The sequence below is a fragment of the Rousettus aegyptiacus genome, unplaced genomic scaffold (genome assembly GCF_014176215.1).
Source record: "Rousettus aegyptiacus isolate mRouAeg1 unplaced genomic scaffold, mRouAeg1.p scaffold_m13_p_6, whole genome shotgun sequence".
Taxonomy (NCBI): Eukaryota; Metazoa; Chordata; class Mammalia; order Chiroptera; family Pteropodidae; genus Rousettus; species Rousettus aegyptiacus.
In genome coordinates this window covers 28,961,858-28,976,566 of record NW_023416309.1, presented here as the reverse complement: position 1 = coordinate 28,976,566, position 14,709 = coordinate 28,961,858, and the positions used below count along the sequence as shown (strand labels likewise).

At 32.4% G+C, this 14,709-nt stretch overlaps 1 protein-coding gene across 5 annotated transcripts in view; it reads left to right on the top strand.

Moving 5' to 3' along the window:
• Nucleotides 1–14,709, top strand: part of PRKG1 (protein kinase cGMP-dependent 1) — a 1,094,018-nt gene that overhangs the window by 1,053,847 nt on the left and 25,462 nt on the right. For all 5 annotated transcript variants that reach the window (XM_016154345.2, XM_016154344.2, XM_036223586.1 and 2 more), the window contains 2 exons: nucleotides 7,182–7,321; nucleotides 8,222–8,311. In XM_016154345.2, the coding sequence (XP_016009831.1) occupies nucleotides 7,182–7,321; nucleotides 8,222–8,311 (230 nt within the window). The remainder of the gene's footprint in view (nucleotides 1–7,181; nucleotides 7,322–8,221; nucleotides 8,312–14,709) is intronic.

Here is a 14,709-nt window from a genome sequence, read left to right as displayed (position 1 = left end):
AAGTAGAGATGGGAAACAATTTTCAATATTCCTCACACTGAACCTCATGTATCTGAAATAGTCTGCTCTTATTTACCCATTTCTCATTCAAATTGGAAAGCCATGCCTCCTAACCTCTCGACAGAAAATCATTTTTGGTACAAACTGTTGAATTAGATCCAGTTTCTCCAGTCTTCTTAAACCTCTCATATCTTATGGGCCACAATCCCACAACCAGATTGCCCAAGAGTGGGCAATAGGCAAGTTGCAGAACCATGCCACACTCAGTTACAGTGTCTGTGTGCTATAGATACAGGTATCCATTCCACTCTCGTAAAATTTTTGCCAGCTTCCTGGGCACTGTCTATCACATGCAAACAGGCCTGGAGGGCTCTGTAAACCAACTGGGAAAAAAAAGAGAGAGAGAGCGAGAGCGAGAGAGAGAGCGAGAGAGAGACAGAGACAGAGACAGAGACAGAGACAGAGAGGCAGAGAGACAGAGAGACTAAGGGACGATTAAGCAAGATATTAGGTGATAAACCCATTGCTCAGTCAATAGGGTTTAGTTTCATGATTATGAAAGGTGAACTGCTTAACTCCAAAGGGAAACCCCGTGTAAGATGAAAACATTTCAAGAGCCTCTTACTGCCAGGCCACTTGCCAGTGAAATAGAATAGCTCTGGGATCACTGAGCAGCATTGCCATTTGTGCCCACAGTGATTTATGTCGCAGAGGGTGCCCAGGGAAGCCCTGCTGCCCTAACGCCTTGTGTCCTCTGTAACCAAAGTGAGTAAGAACTCGACACTGGTTGAAAATTCAAAATTTGTCTCATTTTAACAGCCTTTTCTATAGGTTTACGCTACTTGATTTATTGTTAAATATCATATCCTCATGTTTATTTTCAAAAGAATTAAAACTGACACAAATTATTAACTGTGATGAATAATAATGATTTCTAAAAAATTGTTATTCAGATAGCTAATGAAAGTCCATCTCAATAAACACTAAGTGTAATAGGTATAGTCACAATATATAGGAAGTCCTAAAATATATAATCACATGACAGTTTCTAAGCAGAAATCACAGGAAGTAAGGTCTATTTCTACTGTGATGTTTGCTAATAAAGTAACATGTACATAAATTAATCTTGTTACAGTAGAATATATTTTCTTTTGCACATAGATAGTAACAATTTAGACTACACAATGACAATGAAAACTAGTCATTTTCTTACATATCTTACTATTAAAATAAATGTTTTTCATTAACAGTGTTAGAAATCAATGTCCTGTGGTAAAATAAAATGTTAACAATTCCTCCTTCAAACCTGCATGTTATTCTAGAAAAATCAATGTTAATCTAGAAGTCACTAGACATGTCTTTCCAAGGCTTGCAGTAACTGCTGATAAAACTGTTCATCCAAAAGTTAACATTTAGTCATACTCTCCTTTTTATTTTCTATGACATAAATTTGGTTGTTTTACCCAAGTAAATTTTTAGGCACATCACATTCAGCAACAATTTATTTAAAAATTCTCTAAATATGTTTTGTGGAATATAGAAACATCAGATATGATTTTTTTTCCCTCAAGGAATGTCTGCCTTTTCCTGAGAAGATAGAATTAACATGTATGAAAAATAGCAAATGAAATCCATTAGTATTATATTACATTCTAAATTATGAAGATGGATTCCCAGTATTTCAGAAAGAGAAAGAGCATTTATTGCGGATAGAGTAGAGACATAAGATTCATACCAGGGCTTAGAGAATAGGGTAGGTTAGGATTTAAGTAAACAGATGGGGAAAGGCCATTCCAGGAAAAGGTTACAACACAGAAGGACACATGTTTTCACAGGACACTGAAGCCAGTGGCCTGACTAGAGTAGAAATTGTGTAAGGGAGCAGTGAGAAATATCATTAGATAGCCAACTGATAGAGTATAACTGTATTATATGTTATTATATATTAAACATGTTAGATTATATATATTAAATGAGATTAGACTTTAAGGTATTAGACATTTGGGAGCATTAGGTCAAGTGATAAAAGTGTATAAACAGACTCATCTCTCAACTTCCATCCATGAAATAAAAGAATATAAGGTGACAAGACAGGCTATTTTTAGGTGGTGCTGCTCCCAGAGATAAACATCATAATTTCTCTTCTGAATAGGGTAGTTTACTTTGTGCTAAGATGAATTTCACGTCCCTGAAAATTTTATAGAAACACTTTCAAAGAGAGATCTCTTCCATGAGAAGAAAAACAGTTCCCTTGTGTCTCTTTGTAATGTTGAAAATAGCCAGGTCCTTTTAAATAAAATGAAATGGTTTATTGCTTTCTGAGAATAAACATAGATAAGATCATTTTGTATGTTTCGGTCTAGCTCATTAAATGTATACGCTGAATTTATTGCTAATTTATATTCTGTCCGTCATATTAATATTTCTTATTGTTACACCACATAGTATTAGATTGAACATCGAGCTATGAGATTAAGAGATTTTTGTAGGCTAGAGAGATGATTTGGTTCTTAGTTCCATTTCCAGTCAGCTGCCTTGCAAATTCATAGTAAGAGCGGGGAGATGATCAATACTCAAAAAGCAACAAATAAACTAAATCAATGGGAACCATTGTATGGTCAAGGCTAAAATCTTGTATTCCACGTCTACATGAACAAAGCAATCAAAAAGTTTAATGTGAATATTTTTCACAGATCAAGTTACTATAAGCAAAAACCATTAAATATGTGTTAAAGTGGCTTAACTACATTTAAAGTACATTTATATTTCTATAAAATTGTGTGAAACTTTTGAAATATAAAAACAGCAGAGGGAAAGTTTTGTTTTTTAGTAACAAAAGGCGAAGTTTGAATATAGCATATATTAAGACATTAAGATCTGATTATAAGCCATTTGGTTAAAATACTTTCAGTATGTAACAGTTAAAAAATATTGGCTTATGCCTTACATCTCAAATGTATGACTAGAATGTAAAATCTTTCATAAGTTAATCTAATTTTATCTCAGAGCTGTATTTTGCAACATGTCATTGTTCTATTCAACTCATTTTAAACCTCTGCAGCATCAATTAATGGAAAAAATTAAAGTGTCAGTGTAAGATACTCAACTCAATCTACGGGAAGTTTTAGATTATAAGTGTGCTTTAAGTATTAGAATAAATTAAATTATATGAAATATTAAAGTAATTAATTTAGAAACATGTAAACAAGTTTTAAAACTATTGCATGTAGTATTTTTTTACATGAGTGAAATTATGCATAGAAATCAAATCTTGGGTAGGGGAAATATTTGATTATTTGATAAAGGAAAATAATTTAAAGTGTATTATAGCTAATAACATGTACATATCAATTTTTTAATAATCACTATATTTAATAATTACATATCATAAGTTATAAAATATAATAGGGTTTATTTAACACACATACTATAGGGAAGAAAAATAATATGTTTATTTGCATATTTTAGTAATCAATCTTGAATTAATATAGGTAGCCTTTTGAGTCAAAATGAATCATTCACAATTTCTTATTAAAGGAAATCACAGATATTTTTCAATTTGCAAGTGATTTCTACAAAATAGCCCAACTCTTTGTTCATACTGTAATTACAAATAGAATTTCTTTTTCTGACCTCCATCCAAAATGAAAGCTAAATATCTTTTGAAGAAATTAAAAGAAAATGATCTCCTCTATGAAAATAGCTTTGTCTTTTGACCAATTTGAATTTAATAACATAGATATTTCCTGATATGGCTTATCTCTAGCTATAGAACTGAATTTTAAGTCCGAAGGCAAGTTCCAAAGCAAATGGAATGATCGACATTTTTGATGAGGGGTTGAAGTGAAGGAAAGCAAGACTAGGAAGGAAAGGATAGAAAGAAAAAAAAGAATATAGAAAAATAAATTAAAATAAGCTACTTTTCTGTGCTCTTTAGTTCTGGGGAAAACAACAAACAACAACAACAACAACAGTATACCCAACCATATATATAACTTAGTGGTTATTTAGGAAATTAGATATCTTTACCATAAAGTTGTAAAACAGTGCCGTGCGTCTGTGCCTCATGGCTGAAAAGCTTTCCAACTCTTATGTCTCTGATAAACTCATAATTTGTCCTTTGCGTTCTCTGTGTCATTCGGACCTGTGTAATATAGGCTGTGACAAGCCCCCTGTGCTCTCCTCTGTTGTGTATCCTGTGGAACAAACCAGATGCTGTGGTTCATTCTTAAGTTTTTAGATATTGACTAAGGAAGATAAAACATTGGCTGTTATTATTTAATACAGAGAGGAAGCTGAGAAATAAAATTGTGGATAACTAGTAAGAAAAGAGATTTTAGGAACAGAAAAAAATAGTTTTTCTAAGATTATAGTTATGTTTGCCTAAAATTTATAGTACTATTACACACAGAAAAGTAATTCTCATGTATGAATTAGCAATTTTTTTTTTTGTTAGGAAGCGTTGAAGAATACAATCTGAGACTAGTTTGTAGAACAGAAGCTTTCTGTACACTTTTAAAAATTCGCTTTTTTTTATGAATATAGTAAGTTGGCTCCTTCTGACTATGCGGGCATATTAGTTTGTCATATCCAAAGAATTAATTAAGTCAGAATAATAATGTTGCTTTTTCTTTCTCTGTAAAAGTAAAACTTCCTTCAATTCAGACAGATTTTTCCCTCTCATGCCTAATTACAGGCACTTTTGGAAAGAAGAAAAAGACCCGATACTACATGCTTATCATTGTAGCTTCCCTGACTTGTCTCCTGTTAAACTCAGAGATACTGTGTGGAACTTACATGTCAGCTCTGTTGTAGCTTTGCCAGTGATAAATTGTCATGGTTTATTTCATTCTTTCTTTGATTCACTTAGTCAACAAGTATTTCATGAGCATTTATTTTCTGTCAGACACAGTGAACAAAAGAATAGCCAATCTCAGGTTGCTTACTGACTAGTGAGAGGACACAGATACTAAATGAGTAATCGAGAAAATACTTAGTGTATTAGCTTGAGATGAAAACTATAGAGAACACAAAAAGGGAAGGGAGAAGTGGGCGGGTCCTCTTTTATGTTGACTGGTGTGAGGAGAGACTCTCTGATTAAGAAACATTTGAGCAAAGAACTTAGGGAACTGAGAGGGTGAGTCCCAGGGATAACTGTGAGAGAATATTCAGGCAGAAGAATAGCGCATGCAAATAGCCTGACGCAAGAGCTTACTTAGTATACTCAAGAAGCAGCAAGGTGGCCATTGTGACCCCAACAGAGTGAGTAAAGGGGAACTGAAGCCCATGGGTAGCAGGGGTCCAGATGGTTTAGGATCTTGTAGGCCTTTTTAACAGCTTTGTCTTTACTATGAGTGAGATGGCCAGCCACTTGAGGGTTTTGAGCAGATAAATGGCATGTTTGTTATCTGGCTTTGTTTGAAAGACAAGAGATCATCAGTGAATGTCCATTCAGTGGCACTTTCTCATTTAAGGTCACAATAACTCTGCACAGTAGCTGGTGTTACACTCAGCAAGAACTGGGGCTCAGAGCAGTTAAGCAACTGGCCCAAGAGACTGAGAGAGACCTTAAATGAAATCAAGATTCAAGTCCAGACCTGTGACCCTAAATGCTGAGCTCTTTCTTCTTACCTGTGCATAATAATTATGTGTATTATCACTGAAGAGAATGTTTTTACATTAGCTGAGTGAACTATACAAGTCTTTAGTCATTTAACTAAGGCTCTACAGAAGGAATAAGATTTTATTTATTCTCCTTTGAATTTTCGAGTAACACGGCTCATTTTTCATTCCATCCATCCTATCATTCCAAATTTCTTTTAGAAGTGGATTTACACATTTTGTTTTATTATAAACTGCACTAAATTCATTTGTATCACACTAATCTTTCATTTTAAAGAGTTTCACACTAATCTTTCATTTTAAAGAATAGAGTGCCTTTAAGGCATTTTCAGATTATCTATATTTCTCTTTAACCTGTCATATGCATTCACAAGTGCTGGTAGCAAACTGAGGCTCATTTATTTGAAGTATCCTCATATTCTTTTCAAAGGAACTTGCCACGTTAATGTCCTCTCAGATTGAATTTAATCTGTACATGTGTATATGAACAAGTCACTTTGCCATCCCTGCAGATGAAGCATAAACAATTCACAACTAAAGAGGGGACAGCAATACTTCAGCTAAAAAGCAGAAAGCTTGTCTTGTTATTTCCTCAGGGCTTTAATTAGTTCTAAGTAACATGGGCTGTGTGGTATTATTTCAGGATTCTGTTGCTGGAAAGCACTACATAATAATGCTTTCATATTGCTATTTAGTGATTAGCTCTATTATTTCTTTTTTTTTCCATGTTCAAATTACAATGTTGAAATTTTTGGTTAAACAGTGAACATAGACCAACATCCCAACTGAGGAATCTAGAGCAGCTGGGAGCATCATAGGGCTAGGACAGATGCATGGAAGCTTTGGGGACATCAAGTCACAGCTTAGATCTTTCAAATTAATATACCTAAGGAGTAAGAGTTGAGGTTTGAAAGAATTGAAGCCATCGTGCATAATTGAGAAGAAAAAAAAAAGTTTTCATTTAAAATCTCTTGGAAGGAATCTTATTACATTATTTTCTTCTTTTTAACTGGAAGGAAGGGAAAGACTGGGAGGTAAGAAGAGAATAACTGCATACTTTTGCAGTCTTAACAGAGACAATGGTCTGTCAGGATTTTATAACTTTATAAATGTTTCCAGACTAGGACTAAGGAGGAAGAGCTAAAAGCTCATATGATCCTACCTTTGCTACACTCGCTTGAAGTATAGTTGGAGAAGTTAGTTTTTATTTCTACTTTTTTTGATAGGAGAAAAACTATAAAGTATGTGCAAACGCATATGAAATGACATAAATAATGAAAATCAAATACATTTCCCCTCTTCTAATTCAACTGCGCACAAAATTAACTGGGAATCCAGTTAAATTAAAATTCATCTGATCCAGCAGAATAAGATTAGACAATAGTTGTGAGTCTTGGATTTTAAATCCAGTTTCAATAAGGATTTACTGTGTGACTCAGGTGGTGATTGGGCTGTCAATTTAAGTGTTCCATGTACCTTTATATTTGGAGATAGGAATGCATTTTGTTCTATTAACTCTACAGGCTTGTAAATACCTAATCCTTTCTGCCGTCTTTAAGGTCCAGTTGAAAAGTGAAGAATCCAAAACCTTTGCCATGAAGATTCTCAAGAAACGCCACATCGTGGATACAAGACAGCAAGAGCACATCCGCTCAGAGAAGCAGATCATGCAGGGAGCTCATTCTGACTTCATAGTGAGGTAAAGATCCTGCCCCCGGGGACCGACATCACCAACTCCAAGTGGAAGTTAACTGCAAATCTTTTTGCCACTTGCACTCACCATTACACAATTCATTTACAAAACACATTTTTTAAATCAGATTTTTTAAAAGTTTTGTTCACCTAAAAAAAAAAATTATGAAAGTTTTGGTTCTATTTTTTTAAGAGTAGCAGATTCTGGGAAAAGAAAATATTTTTCCTAGAATGTCTAGTTTCATTTGTATCTTCTCTATTACTCCCAAACTGCATAGACCCCTGATGCCTAAAAAAGAAATATCAAAAATCAAACTATTTTACCTTTAGCATTTGAATATTTTTAAAAGGTTTTAAAAAATAAAATGACTATTCCATCTCAGTATTTTCAGAGCACTAATAAGAGTATAATGAGGAGGGTTTTTTTAATGTATATAGGCAGAAGAAGCTTTTCTAGTTAATTTGCTTGTGTCACTTGCTGAAAACAGGATATAATATGGACTTAAGTGAACAGCACACAAATTTCATGGCTATATTTGTAAAGCATAACCTAGTTTTATATCTATATACATTGCATGTTCTTAACAACTAAATATTGCTCAAGTTCATGCTTGAAACATCAGCCAAATTGGAATTGGAGGAATCTTAAGAAGCCCTCTTGGTCCATAATCATTGGGATTAAACCACTTCAAAATAGAGACTAGCCCCCTACAGTGTGTTGTCTTAGTTCTGAGCCTTTCATTGCCTCTTTTTCCCTATTTGTAAATTCAGCTATCTCTCATTTTTTAATAAAATTTTAAGCTTGGCAAATCAATAATAATGCTGTAATTATGGTACTCAAAACATTTATATGCTTTTAAAAGACAATAATATTTATAACCTTTGTTTTCTTGTTTGCAATTCACAGACTATACAGAACATTTAAGGACAGCAAATATTTGTATATGTTGATGGAAGCTTGCCTAGGTGGAGAGCTCTGGACCATTCTCAGGGATAGGTAGGAGTTTTAAGACGTTTCTATCATGTCTCTAAAAACATAGTCGGATGTGATAGTCTGAAAAGAGAGTCAACTATTATGAAGTGTAAAAGTTATGTTTGCATTTTACATATCCTTATGTTTCAAAATGTAAAGTAAATATGGGGCACAACCCATTATACACGTATGATTTACTATAAATTAACTCCATTTCAAATTTATAACTATTGATATAGGCTTACTCCTCCATAAAAATGTTACCTAGTGAAGTATATTATACAGACCTTAATTTAACTTAATTCTGATGAATCAAACAACTCATTGCTATAATATAAAGAGAATTAGTTATTTTATAGTTGCGATCTAGATTAACTATCAGTTTCATTGCTCTATTTGTTCTCCAGATGGTCAGTCAGCCTTTCCTGATGCAGAATTTATTCCAATGTAACTTGTTACTCTACCTTTACATTACTCTTTGGTTTCAAAATTGACAAAAGTTTCCAGCCATCACTTTTAGGCCTTCGTTGGTCTTAGGGAAAAAAATGAAGCCATTTATAAGCACTATTTCATATAAACATTCTAATTTAGATTTACTTCTTTTTGTCCTTTCAGGGAAAGTAAAGTTCTCATGGTTAGTGCTCATTTGTTTCTTTTAATTATACAAAATTAATTTTCCATCTCCTATTTAACTAGCAAATAATCTTTTTTCTTAAAATTTATTCAATAAAATGTCTTGGGAAATCATTATCAACTCTAAATGTTTACTTAAAAAAAAAAAAAAAGACCACAATTGTCTTTTCCTGTGAATGATCTTTTGATCATTTCCTGTTAATGATCTAATAATATTCAAGAGTCATCCTTCTTTCTTGGAACATTCAGCTTTGGGTATCTTTTGTTGTTGTTATCATTTCACCCCTCACATTCTTATTCATTGGGTAACATCTTTCTGAAACTCTACTATAGACAGCCTTGATGTTCCCAGAAAGCCAGGCTATTTTTGATCATTTGTTACTCTGTAGCTATCCCACAATAGAACAAATAGTTCTTTATAAGCTATTGATTTAAAGACTCATTTCTGTGTTCTTATGGCACCTTCTTATCTCTGTAGACATTACCCTTTCAGGTCTTTTATTCTCATTGCCTCACTTGTCTGTGTCAAATGGATTTTTCTTTTTGCCCTATTACATTGATATTGTGTTTAATTTCTTAAGTTTAAGGTAAAGAAGCATACAAGAGAATGCATCATCTTGACATTAGGGGACAGGGTTAACATCTGTACTAAGCTATTATAGCATATTATTACATTATTAGTTAATATTTGGATACAAATTATATAACAGGCATTGTGATAGAGGCTGGGGATACAGATGTGTTCTCAGTTCTAAAAATTTACAGGATGTTAAACAAAATTAATATTCTGATTTATGAGTTAATGTCTGTTTTATCCTAATGTGACTCTACTATATCGTTTTTGACCTGACCTTTCAATCCACTAATTTATTTGAAATCTATTCTCTACTTTCTTTTAATTAGAATAGGGGAAGATTTACAGTTGAAAGTAAACATGAAAGCAACAGTAAGCCACGTAAGGAGAGAAACAGTTATTTTAAACTTCTATTAACTCTTTAACCAAATAACAACAAACAATAATAAAAATTGATCTAAGATCCACTGATGAGGCAGCAACCTTACATAGCTCAAATTTCAACTTATTTTTGAAAGAAAACATTTCCTATTTTTCCGTTTTTAGCTTGAGTTTGTATTTTGTTGGTTCATAGATGGCAGCCAAGGCTTCTGAGTGAGATTTATTTTGATTTGTCAGGGTAGCTTATCTTGAGAGAAATAGATAGAGGCAAAATATTAATGGACAATCCTTTTTCTACCTCCACCAGGCTTCTTTTTGATCCTTTCTGTTTTCCCATCTTCTGTTATCCTTGGGTTTCAGGTACACAGTAGCTCGGTCTCCCCAGTATATGTAACACTCCAAAGGAGGCATGATCTGGAGAATAGCAGCTACCATCATCCTTCCTAAAGATTCTGCAAGGCAGAAGAAGCCTCAACATTAAAAGCAATGGAACTGTTATATATGAAATCACCTCAGAATCCATTATCTTCTGCCAACTTTCTTATATACATACATGTAGCCTTATTGTTTTTATTCTGAAACTTTTATTTTTGCACTTAAGAAATTGCTGGGGGAAAGCATAGTTTTGGACATGTAGGCTCCAATTAATATTGCCACTGACTAGCTTTCTCACTGTTTAAATTGAGGCTAGAAATCCTAAAGGTTAATTGTTAGAAAGAAACAAAAAAAAAATACCAAGAGAAAATAAAAATATGGTATTAGGCACAGTGTCTGTGAAAATATTCGTAGTCAAACCAACCGATATTGTTCAAGTCATTCAATTTTCTTTTTGTGCTCCAGGAAAGAAGCAGTAAGGGAAAACCTATTCTGAAAGCATAAAGGAAATGTATTTGGGTTAATTTTAAGAGAGGCTCGGGTGACCTTATTCTTTACTGATGATAATACTTCTGAGCCTCAGAGATTTAGCTCAGGAAGTCTCCAAGTAACAAGACATTCTCCCTCTCTCACTTAGCTGAGAGGACCAATTCCTGCCTCTCACATTCTTCTCATCAGCATAGAAAAGGAAAACAGAAGTTTGTATTTGTTGTTGTGGAGATGAATTTAAATGATGCCATATATACAAACAGAATTTGAAGACTAGTAAATATTTTTTATCTTTGAGATATGAACTATAGCAATGAAATATTGTTATAATTATTTACCAGTTTATTAAATATTGTGTTTTATCTTCCAATCTCTAGCATTTTTTCCTCAAATTCTGTTCTGTTATTTGGAATAGGTTGTTACAAACTATATCTTAATCACCTTTCCCCTATAACATTTAAAGAATTGTCAACCCCTGCAACTTTCCTAGAAATATAAGTGGTTAATATAAAAATATTATGTATTTAAGTATTTACATATTACATATTACTATTAGTATATAATACATATTCTAATATAATTTAACATTCAACTATTTACTAAATTAAAATTATATAATGTGCATGTTAATTTTTCCTACTGAATATCTTAAACTTTTTTTTAGAAACCATAATTTTCAAATCATGCACATATCACTTTTGGTCATGTGTTTTCCTAGATGTGTTTTATAGGCCAGTGAGTGACTTTCTATGTTCATTTTCATTGATTCCAGCTATCTCATGAAATGTAATTATTATTTATTGAATTTTTAAAATTTTTCAATTAAAGTTGAAATACAGTATTATATTTGTGTCAAGTATATACCATAGTGATTAGACATTTGTAAAATTTACAAAGTGATCACCCCAATGAGTCAAGTACCCAACTGACATAATACAGTTATTACTGTTTTATTGACTATATTCCCTATCATGTATGTTACCTCCTCATAACTATTTTTATAACTGCCAGTTTGTATTTCTTAATCCTTTCACCTATCCCGCCAACTCCCCTCCCATCTGGCAACCAACAGTTTGTTCTCTGTGTCTATGAGCTTGTCTGGGTTGTTTCCTCATTTATTTTTATTTATTTATTTATTTTTTATATTCCACATATCAGTGCAGTCATATGACATTTGTCTTTCTCTATCTGACTTATTTCACTTAGTGTAATACTCTCTAGGTCCACCCATGTTGTCTCAAATGGCAAGATTTTTTAGGGCTGAGTAATATTCTATTGTGTATATATACCACATTTTCTTTATCTAATTGTCTACTGATGGACACTTAGGTTGCTTTGATATCTTGGATATTGTAAATAATGCTGCAATGAACATAGGATGCTTATATCTTTTCATATTAATGTTTTGGAGTTCTTCAGATAAATACCCAGAAGTTGGGTTGCTGGGTCATATGGTAGTTCTATGTTTAATTTTTTGAGGAATCTCCATACTGTTTTCCATAGTGTCTACACCAGTTTACAATCCCACCAACAAAGCGTGAGGGTTCCTTCTTTCTCCACATTCTTGACACTTGTTTATTGATTTATTGATAACAGTCATTCTGACATATGTGAGGTGATACTTTATTGTGCTTTTAATTTGCATTTCTTTGATGATTAATAACATCGAGCATCTTTTCATTATGTCTATTGGCCATTTGTATGTCCTCTTTGGAAGATGTCTGTTCGGGTCCTCTGCCCATTTTTTAATTGGAGTATTTGTTTTTTTGATGTTAAGTTGTATAAGTTTCTTATATACTTTGGATAATAATCCCTTATTGGGTGCATCATTGGTGAATATCTTCTCCCGTTCACTAGGTTGTCTTTTCATTTTGTTGATGGTTTCCTTCACTATGCAAAATCTTTTTAATTTGATGTATTCCCACTTTTTAATTTTTTCCTTTTTTCCATTGCCCAAGGAGACATACGCAAATTATATATAGAGAGAGCTAAGAGTGATGTCAAAGAATTTATTGCCTATGTTTTCTTCAGGAGTTGTATGGTTTTGGGTATTACATTTAAGTCTTTAATCCATTTTGAGTTATTCTTACATATGGTGTGAAAAAGTGGTCTAGTTTTATTATTATTTCAATTGTATATGTCCAGTTATCCCAACACCATTTATTGAAGAGATTGTCTTTGTCTTGACCCCATTGTATATTTTTGCCTTCTTCATTATAGATCAATTGATCATATAGATGTGGGTTTATTTCTGGGTGCTTTGTTCTGTTCCATTGATCTATATGACTGTTTTTATGCTAGTACCATGCTGTTTTGATATTGTAGTCTTCTAGTATAGTTTGAAATTAGGGCGATACCTCCAACTTTGTTTTTATTTCTCAAAATTACTTTGGCTAATGAGGATCTTTTGTGGCTCTATACAAATTTGAGGATTATTTGTTTGAGTTCTGTGAAAAATGTTATTGATATTTTGATAGGGATTGCATTAAACCTATAGATTTCTTTGGTTAATATGGACATTTTAATGATGTTAATTCTTCCTATCCATGAGCCTGAACAGCCTCCATTTATTTGTATCTTCTTTCTTCAATTCCTTTCTTCAGTTTCTTTCTTCAATGTCATATAGTGTTCAGAATACAGCTTTTTTTTTATCTCATTAGTTAAATTTATTCCTAGGTATTTTATTCTTGTTGATGCAATTGTAAATGGAATTGTTTTTTTAATTTCTCTTTCTGATAGTTCATTATTTGTATATAAAATGCAATCAATTTCTGAATATTTATTTTGTGTTCTACTTTACTGAATTCATTTAAAAACTGTTTCCAACAGTTTTTTTTTTTTTGTAAACTCTGTAGGATTCTCTCTATAAAGTATCATGTTATCTGTAAACAATGACAGTTTTATAAATTATTTTCAAATCTGCTGCCTTTTATTTCTCTTCCTTGTCTGATTGCTGTGGCCAGGACATCCAACATTATATTAAGTAAAAGTGGTGAAAGTGGACATTCTTGTCTTGTTCCTGATCTTAAAGAAAAAATTTTCACCTTTTTACTGTGGACTATGATGTTTGCTGTGGGTTTACTATATGTAGCCTTTATTATTTTAAGGTATATTTACTCTATCTCTACTTTGCTGAGAGTATTTTTCAAAATGGATGTTAGATTTTGTCAAATACTTTTTCTACATCTATTTATATGATCATTTGATATTTATCCTTCATTTTGATTATGCAGTGTATCACGTTAATTGATCATGATGTATGATCTTTATAACATATTGCTGAATTCCATTTGCTAGTATTTTGTTAAAGATTTTGCATCTATGTTTATCAGAAATATTAGCATCTGTGTGTATATACAAACATATATATATGTGTGTGTATGTATATATACATATAACCACAAATATATACATGTTTATATATATATTATATATTACATATATATTATATATATATATTTTTTCTTTTTGGTAGAGTTTTTGGTTTCAGTATCAAGGTAATGCTAGCCTTGTAAAATGAGTTTAGATGACATCCCTCTTCAATTTTGTGGAATAGTTTCAGAACAACAAGAATTACTTTTTCTTCAAATATTCAGTAAAATTCTGTGAAAGCATCTGGACCAGAACTTTTGTTTGTTGAAGTTTCTGATTACTGATTCATTTTGTTTAATTATTGATTCAACTGCTTTGGCTATGTCCCAGAGATCCGAGTTTTTATTTTCATTTGTATTAAGGAATCTTGATTTCATCCTTGATCTTGTCATTAACTCATTCATTATGTAGTATGTTATTTAGCCACCATGTGTTTGTGTGTTTTGTAGTTATTGGTCTGCTCAGATTTTCTGTTTCTTCCTGATTCAGTCTTTAAAGACTTTATATTTTTAGGAATTTATCCATTTTTTTTCAAGTTGTCCAGTTTGTTGGCATATAATTGCTCATAGTATTCCTTGTATAATCCTTTGTATTTCTG